The following is a 16,846-nucleotide window of genomic DNA, read 5'->3' on the forward strand; positions in this document are numbered from 1 at the left end:
ACATCTCTCTGGTGATAAGAGTAAAATAGTCCAGCAAAATCACTTATCAGTGTAATGAGTTACTAAAGCAATAAAAACAGCAAGGAGTCCTTGGTGGCACCTTACAAGACTAACCAATTTATTTGGGCATAACATGGGCTTAAACCCACTTCATCAGATGCATGGAGTGAAAAATACAGTAAGTAGAATATATATTATAGCACATGAAAAGATAGGAGTTGCCTTACCAAGTGGGGGGTCAGTGCTAACGAGCCAAGTCAATTAAGGTGGCAGTGGCCTATTCTCAAGAGTTGGCAAGAAGGGGTGAATACCAAGGGAGGGAAAATTACTTTTGTAGTGCTAATGAGGCCAATGCAATCAAGGTGGATGTCACCCATTTCCAATAGTTGACAAGAAGGTGTGAGTATCAGCAGAGGGAAAATTACTTTTTGTAGTGACCCATCTGCTTAGTGTATTTTTCACTCCATGTATCTGATGACGTGGGTTTTAGCCCACCAAAGCTTATGCCCAAATAAATTTGTCACAAAGGTGCCACAAGGACTCCTCGTTGTTTTTGCTGATACAGACTAACACGGCTACCACTCTGAAACCTGCTGCAATAAAGATGTGCAAAATTTGGAGAGAAGTCTATCCACTAGTTTTGGCTAGTTCTGAGAGTGGTGATTGTTATGCTGTCTGGAGTGGCTCACGACTGTGAGTGCTAACCTCAAGACTATCAAGAAGCAGAGCACAAACCCCAAAAAGGCTGTATGTTCTATAATTAGATTTCACCAACCCAGTAACAAGTGTGAACTCCTAAAGCACTATAACAGTCTTACCATGGAGTCATGGACAGTTCCCTTGGGCATTCCCGTCTATCTTGGCACCCAGGGAAGCTGGACTTAATGATAGTTGGTTGCTATATTATACCAAAGATCACAAAATTCTCACGTTGATCCCAGTCTCAAGAGACTACTCACTTACCCAGGTCAATTTGTATCTTAGATCTCACACCAAAGACAATGCCTGCAGCCAATCCTATAATAAACTAACTGAAGATTTATTAACTCAGAAAAGAGAGTTATTACAAGATTAGAGCAGACAAGCATATGTACACAAATGAGTTAAAGTCCATGGTTTTAAAAGGTGACAGAGTTGTAGTAATCTGTCATCTTTGAATATCTTTTAGGGCTAACCCAGGTTGACACTGCGGATCTCTGCTTCTGTTTCATAGCTCCAGCCCCTCAGAGTCCAAATGACAAAAGAGATGAAAAAAATTCGTCAGCTATTTTTATTTCTTTCTTCCAGAATTCAAGCTGATGAGATGAGCCCTTTTAGCCTCTTCATTGGTGTGAAGGGGCAATTAAAGTCTTTGTATTGTGATGTCCCACAATGACACATTTAGTTTTGCTAGGTCTTCTTGATGGTTAGGAGACAATCCCTCCTGACTGGGCTCACAGTTTCAGAGTAAACATTTTTACAGTCATAAAGCAAAAACTTAAATATTACCTTATATTATGTGATATAGTATAAGTGAGATTACTGCAGGCAGCAATTAAACATTTCATAATGTCTAAACACATTGTTATAAGTCCAATACAAACACACAAGTGAAACAGACTGGTGTCCAGCAATGAATTAGTTAGTTCTTGGCTGAGGCTTAAAGGCTTGGCAAGAGCTGGCATCTGGTGTGCCAGCCTCACAGTGATTGATACAGAAACAAAATTTGAGGTTTTAAGTGTAACCTTATCTTTTAATTTCCAGGCTAGCATTTACGCTCTCTTCCCGCCCCCCCACCCCCAATTGCAGTCAATATCCTTTGAAGTTTTGCAGTATTACTTAGGTTGAGAACCACTGGTCTATCTGCCATTGTGGGCTGCATTCAATATTACCTTTTATGTCCCTGAGGATGTAAAATGGGCTGCAGTCATGTGCTGATTGGGCCACGAGCTAAGAACCACTGACTAAGATCCTTGTTTGAGTGGGATCATCACCCCTCTTGCTCCTATAATCTTTCTGATTCATAAATATGAAGACCTTTCTGAAATCTGTCTCTCTTCATACATTATTGAAAAGATGTGTATCATAGAATCATAGAATATCAGGGTTGGAAGGGACCCCAGAAGGTCACCTAGTCCAACCCGCTGCTCAAAGCAGGATCAATCCCCAACTAAATCATCCCAGCTAGGGCTTTGTCAAGCCTGACTTTAAAAACCTTCAAAGAATCTTGATTTTGGTTGATGATCATAATAAGTGCAGGGGATATAGAAGAAAAGCTCTAGAGTGGCATCATGTTGAATTTGGGCCACTGTAGTACATTTATACAGGAACAGAGGGTCCTGTGGCACCTTTGAGACTAACAGAAGTATTGGGAGCATAAGCTTCCGTGGGTAAGAACCTCACTACTTGCTTCTGAAGAAGTGAGGTTCTTACCCACGAAAGCTTATGCTCCCAATACTTCTGTTACTCTCAAAGGTGCCACAGGACCCTCTGTTGCTTTTTACAGATTCAGACTAACACGGCTACCCCTCTGATCTTTATACAGGAGGCACTCATCACCAATATATACTTAGGAGGAATTGGATTGTGGATTCAGAGGAACATTGAGTCTGCCTTATGCCTTTAACTGCTGTTTTCACTGCTTTGAGAGGACTTACATTGTATATTTCTCTGCATCCCAGATGAATAATTGTTTTCTTTTAAACAATGAACTGGGTCAGTTTATCACGAAGCCAGATTCCTCTAGTACTTATGCTGGCTGTAGGGTACCCCCAAGAACCATTTCTGTGGATGGGTCCTGGACTAGGAGGTTCTCTAAATAGGAGCAGATATGAATCCCTTTCTGCCTATGCACTAAAATACTTGTTTGTTATGGTTTATATTCCCTTTTATATGGCCATTTACCCAAAGACTCAATCACTACTTTTGTCTATAGGCGTCTTCAAAAAGTTTTGAAGCGTATTGTGCTGCTGCCAGGAGCTGCTTGGATGTGTGTTCCAGGAACAAAACCCCATAGGCTTATATTACTGTCAGTAGACCTAGCTGAGGAATATAAAGCATCTAGGATAAACAACGTAGCTAGTGATTTGTTTTAGTTTGTTTCCAGCTCAAGAGTTTTTGACTTTCCTTGGGAATAAGTTAGATGATAGTCTTCTAATGCCAGGCTGGCTCAAGGAAAGCAGATGAATTCTCGGGGGGACATTAGCATTGATGTAGTTGTAGTTGCATTAAGATGAATCCACTCACCTGTATGTAGACCATAAGAATCACTGGATAGACTATAAATCTGAGGTCCAATGCTCTCTATCCATTGTGCGACAGACCTTCAATTTTGCTGGAGTCTCCTGAGGCTTGAAGAGCCAGCATTTCTTAGGCTTTGCTTTATTGTGAGATCTGTGATGTATGAAGGTTCTGATGATTCTACTGAGGAAGAGGACGACAGACTTTTGTTTTAGCGACCACTGCTTTGGAGTAGGGCCCTGCAACCTATATTATCCTTGGCCCGAGTCTGAAAGAGCCCTTGCCAAAGTTAAAGGACAACTTTGAAAGTAAAAACCCACCCCCAAAATAACTTTCCACAGTTGATAACAAACCGAAACAAAAACACTCTCTCTCACAAACAGCATTCATTGTGACACTTCCTTCACAAAAGCCTGTTTGTTTTTTTAAAAAAAAAAAACATAGGCAATGTGCTCTGAAGGTCAATAGAACAGTTCAAGGAATTAGTAAGCCTTCCTCATGGTCAATGTCCTACCAGCAGGGGTTCCTCCCTTTTAAATGGTTAGCACTCCAGATCAAGCCCCTCCACTTGAAGCAGTTTGGTACAGGGAAAAGGGTGGTCTCTGAAGTAGGCAGTTTTCCAAGTCACTGAGTGCTTTTCACAGGTAAAAATCAATACCAACTGGAAACCAAGGGATAGCAAGTGCAGATCACAGAACTCTGGTGTTAGATACTTAAGGTATAATAAACAGGCCACTGCTTTCTGTACGACTTTTGGTTTCCAGGCTGACTTAGGTGCAGCCCCATCAGGAGTGTATGGAATAGTCTAATGTTGAGGTGACAAAGCAGGGCTGGCTTTAGGCTGATTTGCCCGATTCCCAGGAATCGGGCCCTGCACACTCACCCCCGGCGGTGGTCGTCTTCGGGGGCCCCGCTCCCCTGGCCAGAGCGCCGGCTGGAGCGCGGCAAGCCCCATAGCCCCGTCTGGACCTCCAGCCGGACCACAGCAGCCCCGCTCTCCCAAACGAACTGCGGCAGCCCCGCGACCCCAGCCCGACCGCCGCAAGCCCTGCGCCACCCCTCCGCCCCGCTGGCAATCAAAAGTGCAGCCCCAGGAATCGGGTCCCGCACTTACTAAAGCCGGCCCTGTGACAAAAGCATGGATCCCATTAGCAATGTCTTCAACCAAGAAAATCAGTCAATCTCCTGGCTAGACAAGGATGGGGAAAATGTTCATGGAGGCTGCTGCCATATGATCATTTTAAGAGCTGCTGGGGATCTAACACAACTCCTAGAATGTGAGCAAGTAGTGGAAAGAGCAGGGCAGGTATAATCCTTGCTGTATCTAACTGCTTAACCATATAACTTCAGTCTTATCCCGATAGACCTTCAGATCGCTAGCTATCATGCATGGCCTAGGTGTTCATCAGTACTGGCTGGGCTGATGGGGAAAGAGCTGGATATCAACATTGAAGAGGAGGGAGGCAATATGAAATCCTGTGAAACTCCACACAGCAGAATTCCTAGGAATGAAAAGTAACTACCCAACACAACCCTGTGGAATTACCTAACAAGGAAAGAATGGAGCTGTCCAAGAACAAGCACTGCCCTGACAGGCACTGCTGGCAATATTCTCCGGCATTGGTGCACACACACCAGCGTGGAATTCATGGCTGGAACCACCCGAAGAACTTCCGTTTCCAGCAAACAAGTAAGAGGGCAACAGAGTAAAAGGGAAGAACATGATCAAAGTAACACCTGGATTAATTTTAGGATAGCTTTAGATGTTTGCTTAACAAAACTCAATGTCAGTATATAACACAGAAAATGTACATCCTTGGATAAAAAAATGGAGAGAGACTGCCCTCTAATTTAAGTAGCATTACAAAACCCTGTTACCAACATACTATGTTTGCTTTAGTAGTGCTGCCATGACAGTACCCTCTGCAGTATGTAGTGAATTTAAGTGCTTGCCTTGCGAATCTCCAAAGCTGGACGGACCTGAGGCTGCTGTTGTATCCAAACGTGGGTGGAGTGAGCTGTAGTGTGATGGGCATTCCCACCATAGAACAGTTCTGGGACATTTCTCAAATGTTTTCATATATTTCACTTAGAGGCTAAGCAAGGGAAGAATGTTTTCAGCGCCAGATTTATTTTTTAAAAACTCTAATTTACGCTTTAAAAGAAAATATACTGCTGTGGAATGACATGGGATTTTTTTGCAGGGAGATAAGGGCTAGGGTGAAGCCCACAGGCAACATTCAGGTTTTTACTCCCAACATACTTTCAAATCTATTAGTGTATGTTGCCTTATTTCCTAGGCTTGGGTAAGTCTGGCTTTGGAAATCAGAGAATCTGAGGTTTGGATACTGCCCGTAGATAAAGAGAGTACATGCAAGTTACTTTAGAGCTGATAAGCTTTTTGCCGTGCTTGTTCCTTGAAAGCTACTCAGAAAGAATGAGGTCAGTCAAGGGTTAATTTTCTCATCTGGGACCACGACCAGCAGTGTAGCCACTGCCACTAAGGAGCTAACATTCACAACTGCTTGCTTTAAATGAAGGGATTTATGTGTATTCACAGATAAATCTAAGCAGCAAATGCTGTGCAGAAATACATTTTCTTTATAACTTCCCACAGAAAAGAAGCAGTGGCTGGGCAAATTGTTAGAAATGTATTAACTAGACAATAACCATAGCATGTTCTTGCATCAACGAGGGCGTGTGCATGTGTGCACATATATACAATTTTTCTTTCAATATTCAGGAAGAGTGAATGTCTCCATTTATGACAATAGGCCTCCTTCCTTGGTGAAGTCCTTTTCACCAGTAAGGCCTCAGTCTTTCTCAGCTACCGAGCCATTTGGTTTCTGTTCTTACAGAATTAAAGACAAATGAAGGGAAAAAATGAGTTTGCCTACTCAGGCCTTGTCTAGATGGCGCTTTAGTCCACATTACAGGGCTGTAAATTTCAGTGCACATGAGCATGTTGTGTGTGCTAACTGGCCTGATGGTGTTTACTAAAAGTTCCTTAGTGTGTGTGAATGTAGCTCTGTTTCAAACAGCACTATGTTAAGATGCATAAGAAAATGTTTAGTGCACATTAGAAGGGTCCATATGGGCCAGTTAGTGAGTGACACACTTATGTAGACTAAAGTATCATGTAGAGAAGCTCTCAGATTGTCTATACAATTAAGACTGAGTTGAGAAGCCAAAAATATGTTTAGCAGAAAAGGGAACCAAGTTAACACTTGATGGCAAAGGTAACCTTGAAGAAAAATTCTAATGTTTTTCAGACAAGCACTTTCAGTGACAGAGGAAGTGTATGGGTAGGGAAATAGAATCCAGTTTTGAGGCCGCTGCCTTATGCTGCAGGACACTGTGCTCTCTCTTCTCCTTCCTCCCCCTCCCGGCTGCTGGACTGAGGTAGCAGGAGTCCCCTTTACTGTGGCCCAGGAGGCTGCATTCTCATATTAAGAATGGCCATACTGGGTCAGACCAAAGGTACATCTAGCCCAGTATACTGTCTTCTGACAGTGGCCAATGCCAGGTGCCCCAGAGGGAATGAACAGAACAGTTAATCATCAAGTGATCCATCCATCCTGTTACCCATTCCCAACTTCTGGCAAATAGAAACTAGGAACACTATCCCTGCCCATCCTGGCTAATAGCCATTGATGGACCTATTCTCCATGAACTTATCTAGTTCTTTTTTGAACCCTATTATAGTCTTGGCTTTCACAACATGCCCTGGCAAAGAGTTCCACAGGTTGACTGTGTGTTGTGTGAAGAAATACTTCCTTTTGTTTTAAATCTGCTGCCTATTGATTTCATTTGGTGACCCCTCGTTCTTGTGTTAGGAGGAGTAAATAACACTTCCTTTTTTACTTTCTCCACACCAGTCATGATTTTATAGATCTCTGTCATATCCTCTCTCTTAGTCATCTCTTTTCCAAGCTGTAAAGTCCCAATTTTATTAATCTCTTCTCACACGGCAGCTGTTCCATACCCTTAATCAATTTTGTTGCCCTTTTTTGAACCTTTTCCAATTCCAATATATCTTTTTTGAGATGAGGCAAACATCTGCATGCAGTAGTCAAGATGTGGGCACACCATGGATTTATATAGAGATAATATGATGTCTTTATCTATCCCTTTCTTAGTGATTCACAACGTTGTTAGATTTTTTTTAACTGCCACACCACCAGTGGATGTTTTCGGAGAATCTCTTTCATGAGTGGTAACAGCTAATTTAGATCCCATCATTTTATATGTATAGTTGGGATTATGTTTTCCAATGTGCATTACTTTATCAATACAAGTATGCATTTGTGCCCTGCTGCAGACATGTCTAACAGGCTCACCATGTTTATGCCTATTTGTTTGAAGGGCACTCTCACAATGGGTAGTGTTAGCTGGGAGACCATCTTTGGGCCCTTCTACTGGCATTCGAATAAGGCACAATAGTATCCCACATCCAGGTGGATGCCCGGCCAGTAGAATCTCAGGGTCACCTGTCAAACATCTTCTCTCTTCCTAAGTGACGCCCATATGGGGCTGTATGGGACAACTGTAGTACCCTCCTTTGAAACTTCCTCAATATTAGGCGTTGCATTCATACCTCTCCCATTCTAGGATCCTTCATCGCCTGGTATGCTCTCTTGCCTATTTGTTCAAAATGGGGCCACTGTTTCAACTGCTGGGGATCCAGTAGTTTGCTGTCCGCACAGGCAAACTGCTCATAAACCTTGCTCAGTGTGGGGTTGTTTCTTTGTTCTTCCACAAAAGTCCCCCTCATTGGAAAGTAGGTCTAGGTTGACGGGCAGTGGCAAGCCCCTATGGCCCCAGGTGACATATCCTTCACTAATGGGGAGGGTCTTTCTTCATCTTCCTTTGATCCCATTACTTCCCAAGGCTCCCTCTTGGCCACTGCAGCTGTCTCCTGCCTTCTCGGGTCTTCCAGCTCCACTTTCTCCAATGAGGTGCCCTGCCACTCTTTGACCACTTCTTTGAAGAACTTCCATTCATGCCCAAGTATGACCAAGCAGGGCAGATCTTTTGCCACTGCAGCCTGTAATGTTTCCATGTGTTCTTGCATGGTCAGCCGTACGTCTCTTGTTGGGTAGGGTCAGATGTCCCCACAGATACACTGGAGTTTGATTTACATCCTCCGCTTTACTTCCTGTCCCCTCTAGCCTCTCCCAGACTAAGGTCTGGCTACAGCCTCAAAGCAGAATTGTGGTTGGTAGGTTTCTGGTGAGATATTTAAGCTAAGATGACTGCTTTGACATACAGCAAAAAGCAATTGCCTATGAACTAATGACTCAAACTTCAGAATCATTTCTGATCATCTAACACTTCAGGCAGTGAGGAAATTAAGGCTTTCCCTATTGAGAGAGAGAGGATCCTTTGTATATGCACCTCTGTAACCTAGGTAAAATGAGCATGAATAAGTGTGGGGGAAGGACAGATGCATATGGAAAAGATTAAAATGATAAACTGCCTAAAAATTTGTCCCCAGAACTAATCAAGGTGTTCAGAAAATATAAACTGTTTTACCTGAATCAGTTTCAGAATGGCTTTACAAGCTGTACTATTTTTAGATCTCCCCTGTTGGTACCTAACTTGATTGCTAAAGTGGAGACCATCTATTTTCAGGTCTAACTCAAGTACTTGCAAGACGGCAACAACAGCACTTAAAAGCTGTTTTGCATGTGATGCATGAAAATATTTCCTTTTTATTCAGTTGCACTTTCATATCTAAAAAGGATGCTGCACTAAAGGGACCTGATAAGATACTACAGTTCCTTCAGATATGATCATTTCAGAGAAAGTATCCCTGCAGGATTATTGTAGTAGAAAATGGGACTGATATATATGCCAATAAAGTTACATTTCAGACTCTTTGCAGCATTAAATAGCTCTCGCCAGTATTCCAGAACAGATTTCAAAATTATGTTGTGACTCCTTTGAGAAAAATACAATGGACACCATTCCAAACTGCCCTTGAGGAGCATTTTATTGGTGAATGTAACAGGTCTGTTAATACGTGCCTTAGAATGAGCATCTGTAATTTCTTTTTCCAGTAGGTGTGTTGCCCTTGTGTTGAATGTTTTTCAAAAACTGGCCAGCTCATATTATAAGCATACATGTCAGACTGCTTAGTCCTAAAACTTGTCAAGTTGGCTTGTGTTAGGTTAGGTGACTACAATCTGGAGATCTGTGGATACTTCTTTAATAAAACATGTATTTTTTTTGTACACCAAACTATTAATACAAACGATATAAATTATAATGCCAAAATCAATCTAAATTTACTTGCCTTCCAGCAACAACAGAGTTCAGTTTGAAATCCTAAACTTCAGTAACTAAAAAAGCTATTTCAGAGAAGACACTGAGCTGCTTGGCTTAGTCTTCCTGTTTTAACTTACCTTCATGTTTGAGCTGGAAGTGTTTATACTAGCACATGTGAATTCATAACATTTGTATTGGTTTATATTTACCAAGATAATGAAAAGTAAGAGAAAGCATTGATTTTTGAGACAGCACAGTTAATCAGCTAAAAGAAAATATAAAAACAAAACTGATTTTGTTGCACAATAGGCAGTAGGTATAAATGTGCAGAAATTAAGTGAAACAATTTCACAGCAAAAAGAAATCAATTTCATCAATAGGTTTTACTCTACAATTGTACAGTACGTAAAAGTCTACCCAAATAATACATAGGAATATAAAGTAACAAATATGCAAGTTCCTAACCATTTTCAGATTTAAATGATATCCACGTGAAAAATTTAAAACTTTTGACTTCTTATTTTAAAAACTTGTCTTAAAGGATTTGCTGTGAGCCTTCAGGTGATTCTGTCAAACCCTAAAGCTGTATTCAAACGCCGTGGGTCTCAACCAGGAATGCAAGAATCTGATTTTCTGAAACAGATAACAACCGTGGAGGAGCTGGAACCAAAAGCAAACAATTGCACAAAGGTACCAATTCCACTATCATTGCAGAATACTTATAGCTAATCTTTGTAGATTACCGAATACTGCACTAATTAACCTTCTGTTTTTTAGGTTCTTGTATGGCACACTCGAACAGAAAAGGTAAATCTAGGTAATGAGCCAAAATACCACCTAGACACAGTTAAAATTGAGGTATGATCTAGAGATATAACTGTGGGGGACATACTATAGGAAATGGATGTGGCTGAAGATGCCTGAAACTTCAATTAAGAATTCAAGCAGAGTACAATCTACCACTCTGCAACATCCTGTACTCGTCATCTGATGGACTTCTGTACAAACAAAAATTTGTCAGATAAGCAAATCTGATATCTTAAGAGACATAACATCTTTTGTCTTGTTTTGCATGCATTTCTCAGCTCAGTATCATTGAACTCAAATATAAGCATTTGTTTTAAGAGTTTCCACATAGTAATACCAATCAAGACTGAAAGAACTGAAGTGCAACATTTTCAGAAACATTATTTATCCAACTTAATTGATGGAATTATTATAAACTGGTTTAAGATTGCAAAATGTTGGTCACCAAAAATATTTGTTAAAAGCACTTTCCAGATTAAATGTGTTTTTCTTGTATTACACAACAACTTTCTTGAAGTCACAGTGACAAGGTAGATCATACAGCATGAAATAAAAACCACACAATGGTTTATGGCTTTATCTTTTTAATATAGGGAAATAACATTTTATCAATACGAGGCACCATAAAATGTAAACACAATTACTGTCAAACCTGGATATATCTGCAAGGACAAAAAGTATCCTTATGTGGTGAGTTACCCTGTATGCATATTGTGCAATAAGTTCTCTATACCCATACACATATGGAGCCAAATTGCATATTTTGTCACAGGAAATTCAAATGGATCAAATATTCATGTTTTAAAAGAATAAACTAAAAATGTGTGGAACTACAGTAATATCCAGGTTTATCTTGCTTTCACTAACCATGTTCCCTGTTAAGCACACCATAATAACATCACAGTGAAATGAATGATAAAACACAGTATGTTTGATACACTAAAAACATTGTTCAGTGATACATTTACATTCTATTTATATGATTAAACATTTGTTCATACAGTACCTTCTACAAGGGTTACTGGGTAATTTGGGGGGCAAGGTTTATATATTTAGAGATATTACTAACATGATAGCTACGTCCCTTATATGCAAACGTTTGATCTATAATTTTGAGAAAAAAAATTGAGTATGCAATTGGTAAAGCAGCTGGTTGATATGGTTTATGAAATCATATGTACTGTAATATGAAAGAGCTGCCAATGATATATAAATGTATTCTCAATCTGCTTTCCGCCACATCAAATTTAAATCAATATAGCCCACAACACAGTTAGATAACTTCTTAATCTGAACAACTGGGAGAAAAGAAAAAGAATAAATGCATTTGAGCAAGGAATGTCAAGTGACTGTTCTGCATGAAACTTCTGTTGCAATTTTCATTTCCACAGTTGTGTGCTGAGAGTCTGACCTGAAGAGCTTCCTGTCCATCCTGCCACTGTATTGGGGGGCTGGCCAAAGCCCATCACATTGCTGGAACTAGTGAGATTCATGCCAGCCATTTGCTGATTCATCTGTGAAATGCACACACAGTTCTAGTTAGTACTGGTGTTAGAGCACACAAACTTTTTATCATCTGTGAAATGCACACACAGTTCTAGTTAGTACTGGTGTTAGAGCACACAAACTTTTTATCAGCTTGAAACAGTAAAAGGGTTCCTAAACCAAGTAAATATAATGTTAGGGAACAAAATGGTGGATTGATTTAAATCCCTAATTTAAATCAGCAAGCAGGAAACCTTGATTTAACAAATTGATTTTAATCATATTTTGCATTTGTAATTTTTAGTTATTTTCCTAAAGAAAGTTATCAATTAATAATAATCAGCCTATTACAACACGTTATTTGCTGCTAAATGTGGTCCTTTTTTTGGCTAACCAGCAAGATATAGTGTATCTATACATATTTATTTAAACAATTATATAGCTTAACTCACCTTTAGATTCTTAACTTTTACATTTTATGTTAGAAAATGGTGAATGAAGTATTAATTAGATGATTCATAATATTTTTATTTGTGATTGAAGGCAAGCTCCATTTGGATGGAAATCCAAATATACAAAAACAGCATTTATTTTTTTTATTAAATGAAACGCCTGTCAAAAGCTGGTTTAGCACATCAACAAAGTAGGCTTCCAGGTGTTTGGCCAGTCAGGAGAAAGCAAGGTAAGAATCATGTTAATACTGTCTTATCACTAAAACATTTGTAACTGGAGAGGACTGATAAAAATTACACTGCTGCTTACATCTATAATAAACATATGAAGTGTACTTTAAGGGGTTATATAGATTTATTACACTATGTTAATTTGTAATGTTCTGGTCAGCTTTGCAATCTGAAAATGTATTAAGGTAAACAGCATTTCTCAGTATGAATAAACTAAAATGTGTCTGAAAGTAGTGGCTGCCATTATGCTTTGAAAAGTAATCACGTATGTAAACATAAATGGTGAAGTAAAACCGTTTTTCAAAAATTTCAGCCTTAAGCTAAGATGTTAAGAGTTTTTTCCAAATATCTAATTCTAACCTGATGTGTCCCCCTCATTGGATGCAACGAAGTTTTTTGGGTATCTGTAGTAGTAGTCTCTTACCCTCTAGTTCAAAAAACTGAGTTAACTTATTCCACAAAATAAAAATAGTGTAGCATTTTCAGTCAGCATTTTAGTCCACAGGTTAATCTATCCTGCATTTTATAATTTCCATGTTTCAGTTATTACTGGTTTGACTTTGTATATATGAATTAGAAGAGTCAGGACATTAGCTATCATCGTAACATAATTTTACTCTATCAAAGTGAAATATTCACAGTAACTATTAAATGAATTTTAAAGTACTTTCAGCAAAATCCTTCACACTATGATTTTTTTAAAATTACAATTCAAAAGTGAGTGTACAATCCTGTTTATCTCAACACTGTTTATCAAAATGGCCTCTTACCTGTTATGTTCCCCTGCAGTCATCACTTACCCAGTAACTCCTAAGCGTTATTTAAAATCCTAATTTCTCCCACTGCTGTTTTGTTCCCAGAACACTTCAGATAAATATGATTTTACTTAGTGCATATTTATTCTGCAATTACATTTTTGATTTTTTTTAATCACTAGAATGTTTTGGTAGGAGAAGACTATCTTTATATTGATTCTTAAAAATTACTGTGAATTAATTACTTTGGTAGAAGGTAAGCAGTATTCTTACCACCTTCGTAAAATGACTCATTTTTTGGATCATTATACGAAAATTAAATGAAAGGCAGTAACTGGATGTCCTTTTTAATTAATTAAACCTTTTTTGTGAATTAGTCCATCCAAAGTTTAAAGAAATGAACTATGAATGATCAAGCTTTACAGAGAGTTTTCTGCAGATAGAGGCTAAAAATTTCATGTTTTTTTTTTTTTTTAAAAAGTGTTCTCTATCCAAATTTCAAAATTATGTTTGCAGTGTGATACTGAATTTTTAATTGTATCTGTTTGCAGGGAGTGAAGGCTCTGGAATATTTCAGATCTTTTATGAATTGAGTTGTCTCTCATTTGCTGATCAAGGAAAGTGCAGCATCTCATTCTTGAGTGTGCTTTATGATCTAGAAATACAGAACACTGACTTTCTCATTTTCATGAACTATTACAAAATGAACCTATCCAAGAGATTGTTTTCAAACTGGAAAGGAAGGCTTTATTTTATATTTACATACAAAAGCCTGTGATTTTTCAACTATATTTTATATAAATTTATTAGCAAAATGTTTGTGCAGAATTAGCATATGCCACAAAAATTACTTAAGAGAAATAAATATTTAGCTATAATTATTGGTAGATTATATACAATTATGTAACTATGTTTTCATTTTTTAAAAATGTCCTGTTCCCAGAAAACCCCATATTTGGAAAAATGCAAGCTGTTTTGGGACTTATACTTAACTTATTTTTTAGAAAATGATATAATTGTAAGATTTGACCTATAAGCAAAAAATATTTGTTATCCACCCTGTTAGGATATAAATCAATCATTTAAAAATATGATTTTTTAAAATGTAAATTAAATACAAGGTTTTCAAATATAAATATTTAAAATTAAATTTGAAATTATGATATGTATGTTGAGACCAAAACTTAACATGATGGATTAAAATCATGTACATTAAATACAAAATGAATGATTATGCTATACATGTTTAGCTCCTTAAACTTCCAACGAAAACAAAAATTAATTTAGATATAAAATTAACCTCTCTTTTGAAATATTTGCTTTTAGAATGTTACACTGAATCGCTTAAATCAGTGGTCCCCAAACTGTGGGATACACCCTTGTTGGGGGGCACGAAAGTACGTTCGGGAGGGGCACGTGGCAGGGCGTGGGCCAGCCCCCATGGCATGGGGAGGGAGTGCCACCTAGCCCCACTCCACCCTCATTCCCTCACTACCACCATCCCCAGTTCTGCCACCAGCTTCGCTGTCAGCCCAAGGTCCTATGCTGCAGAAGCTTTGGCTGTTCAGTAATGGGGGTGGATGGGAGGCGGACAGATTCCATTACTGGTAAGGGGGGGCCATGACAGGAAAAGTTTGGGCACCACTGACAAATACAGTACTGAGCACACACATCAACACTCTTTATAATTGTTACTACAATGGAACCTTCAAACATGTTTTATCAAAATAAAAAAAGGGTAAACTATTTTCAGATTATTTGGTTAGACTAACCATTATTCAACTACAGTAGAGTCAGGGCACAAACAGTAATGTGCATCCTCCACTAAAGCCTATTTTAAAGTATCTCATTTGAAAGTGCAGATGAATGGCAAATGGCCATTCTCATTGGGTCTAAGTTCTGTGCTCACTTACATGCGTGCAATACCATTAAAATGAATGGAGTTACACACATACAACTGATTGGAGAATCTGGCTCCATGAATTGGGCAACAGCAGTTAATACACAGTAACTCAGAGATTGTGGTATTTGTGGTAGTCATTTTAAAGTACATTGTTCAATTTGTTCTAGGAGTTGGCTAAACTGCACTCAAAATTATAGCTGGTTTCTTTACTCTAAGTTTAAATGCATCACATCTGTAATTTTATGCAGCCGTCTCAGACATGGAAGAAACAGTTTCATCACAGGGTCTACAACAGAACAGAGCTACAGCTTTCCAAGTATAGCTTGTAGAAAACGAATGATTTTATTCATAAAACAAAAACAACAAGACACCTTAGAGACCTTTGTGGCACCTTAGAGACTAACAAATTTATTTCAGCATAAGCTTTCGTGGGCTACAGCTCACTTCTTCGGATGCAGTGTCCACTCTATGCATCTGAAGAAATGAGCTGTAGCCCACAAAGCTTATGCTGAAATAAATTTGTTAGTCTCTAAGGTGCCACAAGTACTCCTGTTCTTTTTGCGGATACAGACTAACACGGCTGCTACTTTGTAACCATTCATAAAACAGTAACTTTTATCCAATCAATATAGGGGCAAAAAAATCCTCACCTGAGAGATGTTCCATTGAGCCTGTTGATTTTGTTGCATGCCATAGTTATTTTGTGCAGTAACCATTTGTCCCACCATTCCTCCTTGGGGTCCAATGACATTTTGAGGAAGTCCCATCACACCAGTTTGTGTAGTGCCAGTGAAACCATTGGGCATTCCCATGCCCACCATCATACCTGTGTTCTGTCCTATGACAGGCACTGATTGTCCCATCATATTTCCCATCATTCCACCAGCTGCAGGCACAGGTACTCCCATGGCTGGAAAACCTTGAAAATGAGTTGATGGTTGTGTGGTAAATGGCATGGAAGAAGATCCCATGAAAATACCTGCATTTTGGAAAGGGAGGGGGGGAAGAGGGAGGAACAGAAAGGAAGAAAAATATTTTTTACTGATTTTCTTCCCTAAAGTTTGAATCACTAAATGCCAGTTTTAGAAGGTAATTTGTAGAGCTGATTCTGTCCACCCTATTGTACACAAAATCAGTATCTGGCAAAACTGCGAAAGCGATAAGAAAGAATGGTGTATTAACAAAAATGGCACAATAAATAACAGTTTAACTGCCAAAGCTGAGCTCTTCAGCCTCAGAGCCAATTTTTTATCTCATTTGCACCAGCATCTCTTATCTCAGTCACACTACTGAAAATTAGTGGATTCCCACCAGTTTAATGAGATCAAAACATGACTTTGTAATGATTTAGGCAGTCTTCTGTTCACATACTGAGGAATCTCATTGCATACCCAAGTAATGAATGATCATACAACAAGTTATATCAAATAATAAAAATTAGGATTATCAGTATATTTTGTATGTGATTATAATATGAGAACAGCTATAACATCTAATAAAATAAAATCAGCCTGAATCCTGTACTACTTTTTCTTCTAGTCTTAATGCTTCATTCATTTTAACTTTTCAGCTGTGAAAATGGTAAGAACAAACAAATCTACTTGAATATACATAAATAAGGACAAATGTGTTTAATTTTATGTTGACAGCAGATTATAATTACTATATTCTAAACACTGCTTAATAATTGAATCACTTTGGAAACAGGATTTGAAAATTAATTA

The 16,846-nt window shown here is 38.7% G+C and overlaps 2 protein-coding genes across 3 annotated transcripts in view; one reads left to right on the forward strand and one right to left on the reverse strand.

Annotated features, from left to right (window-relative positions):
- Window positions 1–10,865, forward strand: part of B3GAT2 (beta-1,3-glucuronyltransferase 2) — a 46,614-nt gene extending 35,749 nt beyond the window's left edge. Inside the window, exons 3-4 of the mRNA XM_054021660.1 lie at window positions 10,031–10,179; window positions 10,267–10,865. Of these exons, the coding sequence (XP_053877635.1) occupies window positions 10,031–10,179; window positions 10,267–10,353 (236 nt within the window). The 3' untranslated portion in view covers window positions 10,354–10,865. The remainder of the gene's footprint in view (window positions 1–10,030; window positions 10,180–10,266) is intronic.
- The window catches only part of SMAP1 (small ArfGAP 1), a 229,696-nt gene continuing 223,713 nt past the window's right edge, over window positions 10,864–16,846 (reverse strand). For both annotated transcript variants that reach the window (XM_054021659.1, XM_054021658.1), the window contains 2 exons: window positions 15,773–16,101; window positions 10,864–11,810 (listed from right to left, as the gene is read on the reverse strand). In XM_054021659.1, the coding sequence (XP_053877634.1) occupies window positions 11,676–11,810; window positions 15,773–16,101 (464 nt within the window). In that variant the 3' untranslated portion in view covers window positions 10,864–11,675. The remainder of the gene's footprint in view (window positions 11,811–15,772; window positions 16,102–16,846) is intronic.

This window comes from Malaclemys terrapin, chromosome 3, assembly GCF_027887155.1.
Source record: "Malaclemys terrapin pileata isolate rMalTer1 chromosome 3, rMalTer1.hap1, whole genome shotgun sequence".
Classification (NCBI taxonomy): Eukaryota; Metazoa; Chordata; order Testudines; family Emydidae; genus Malaclemys; species Malaclemys terrapin.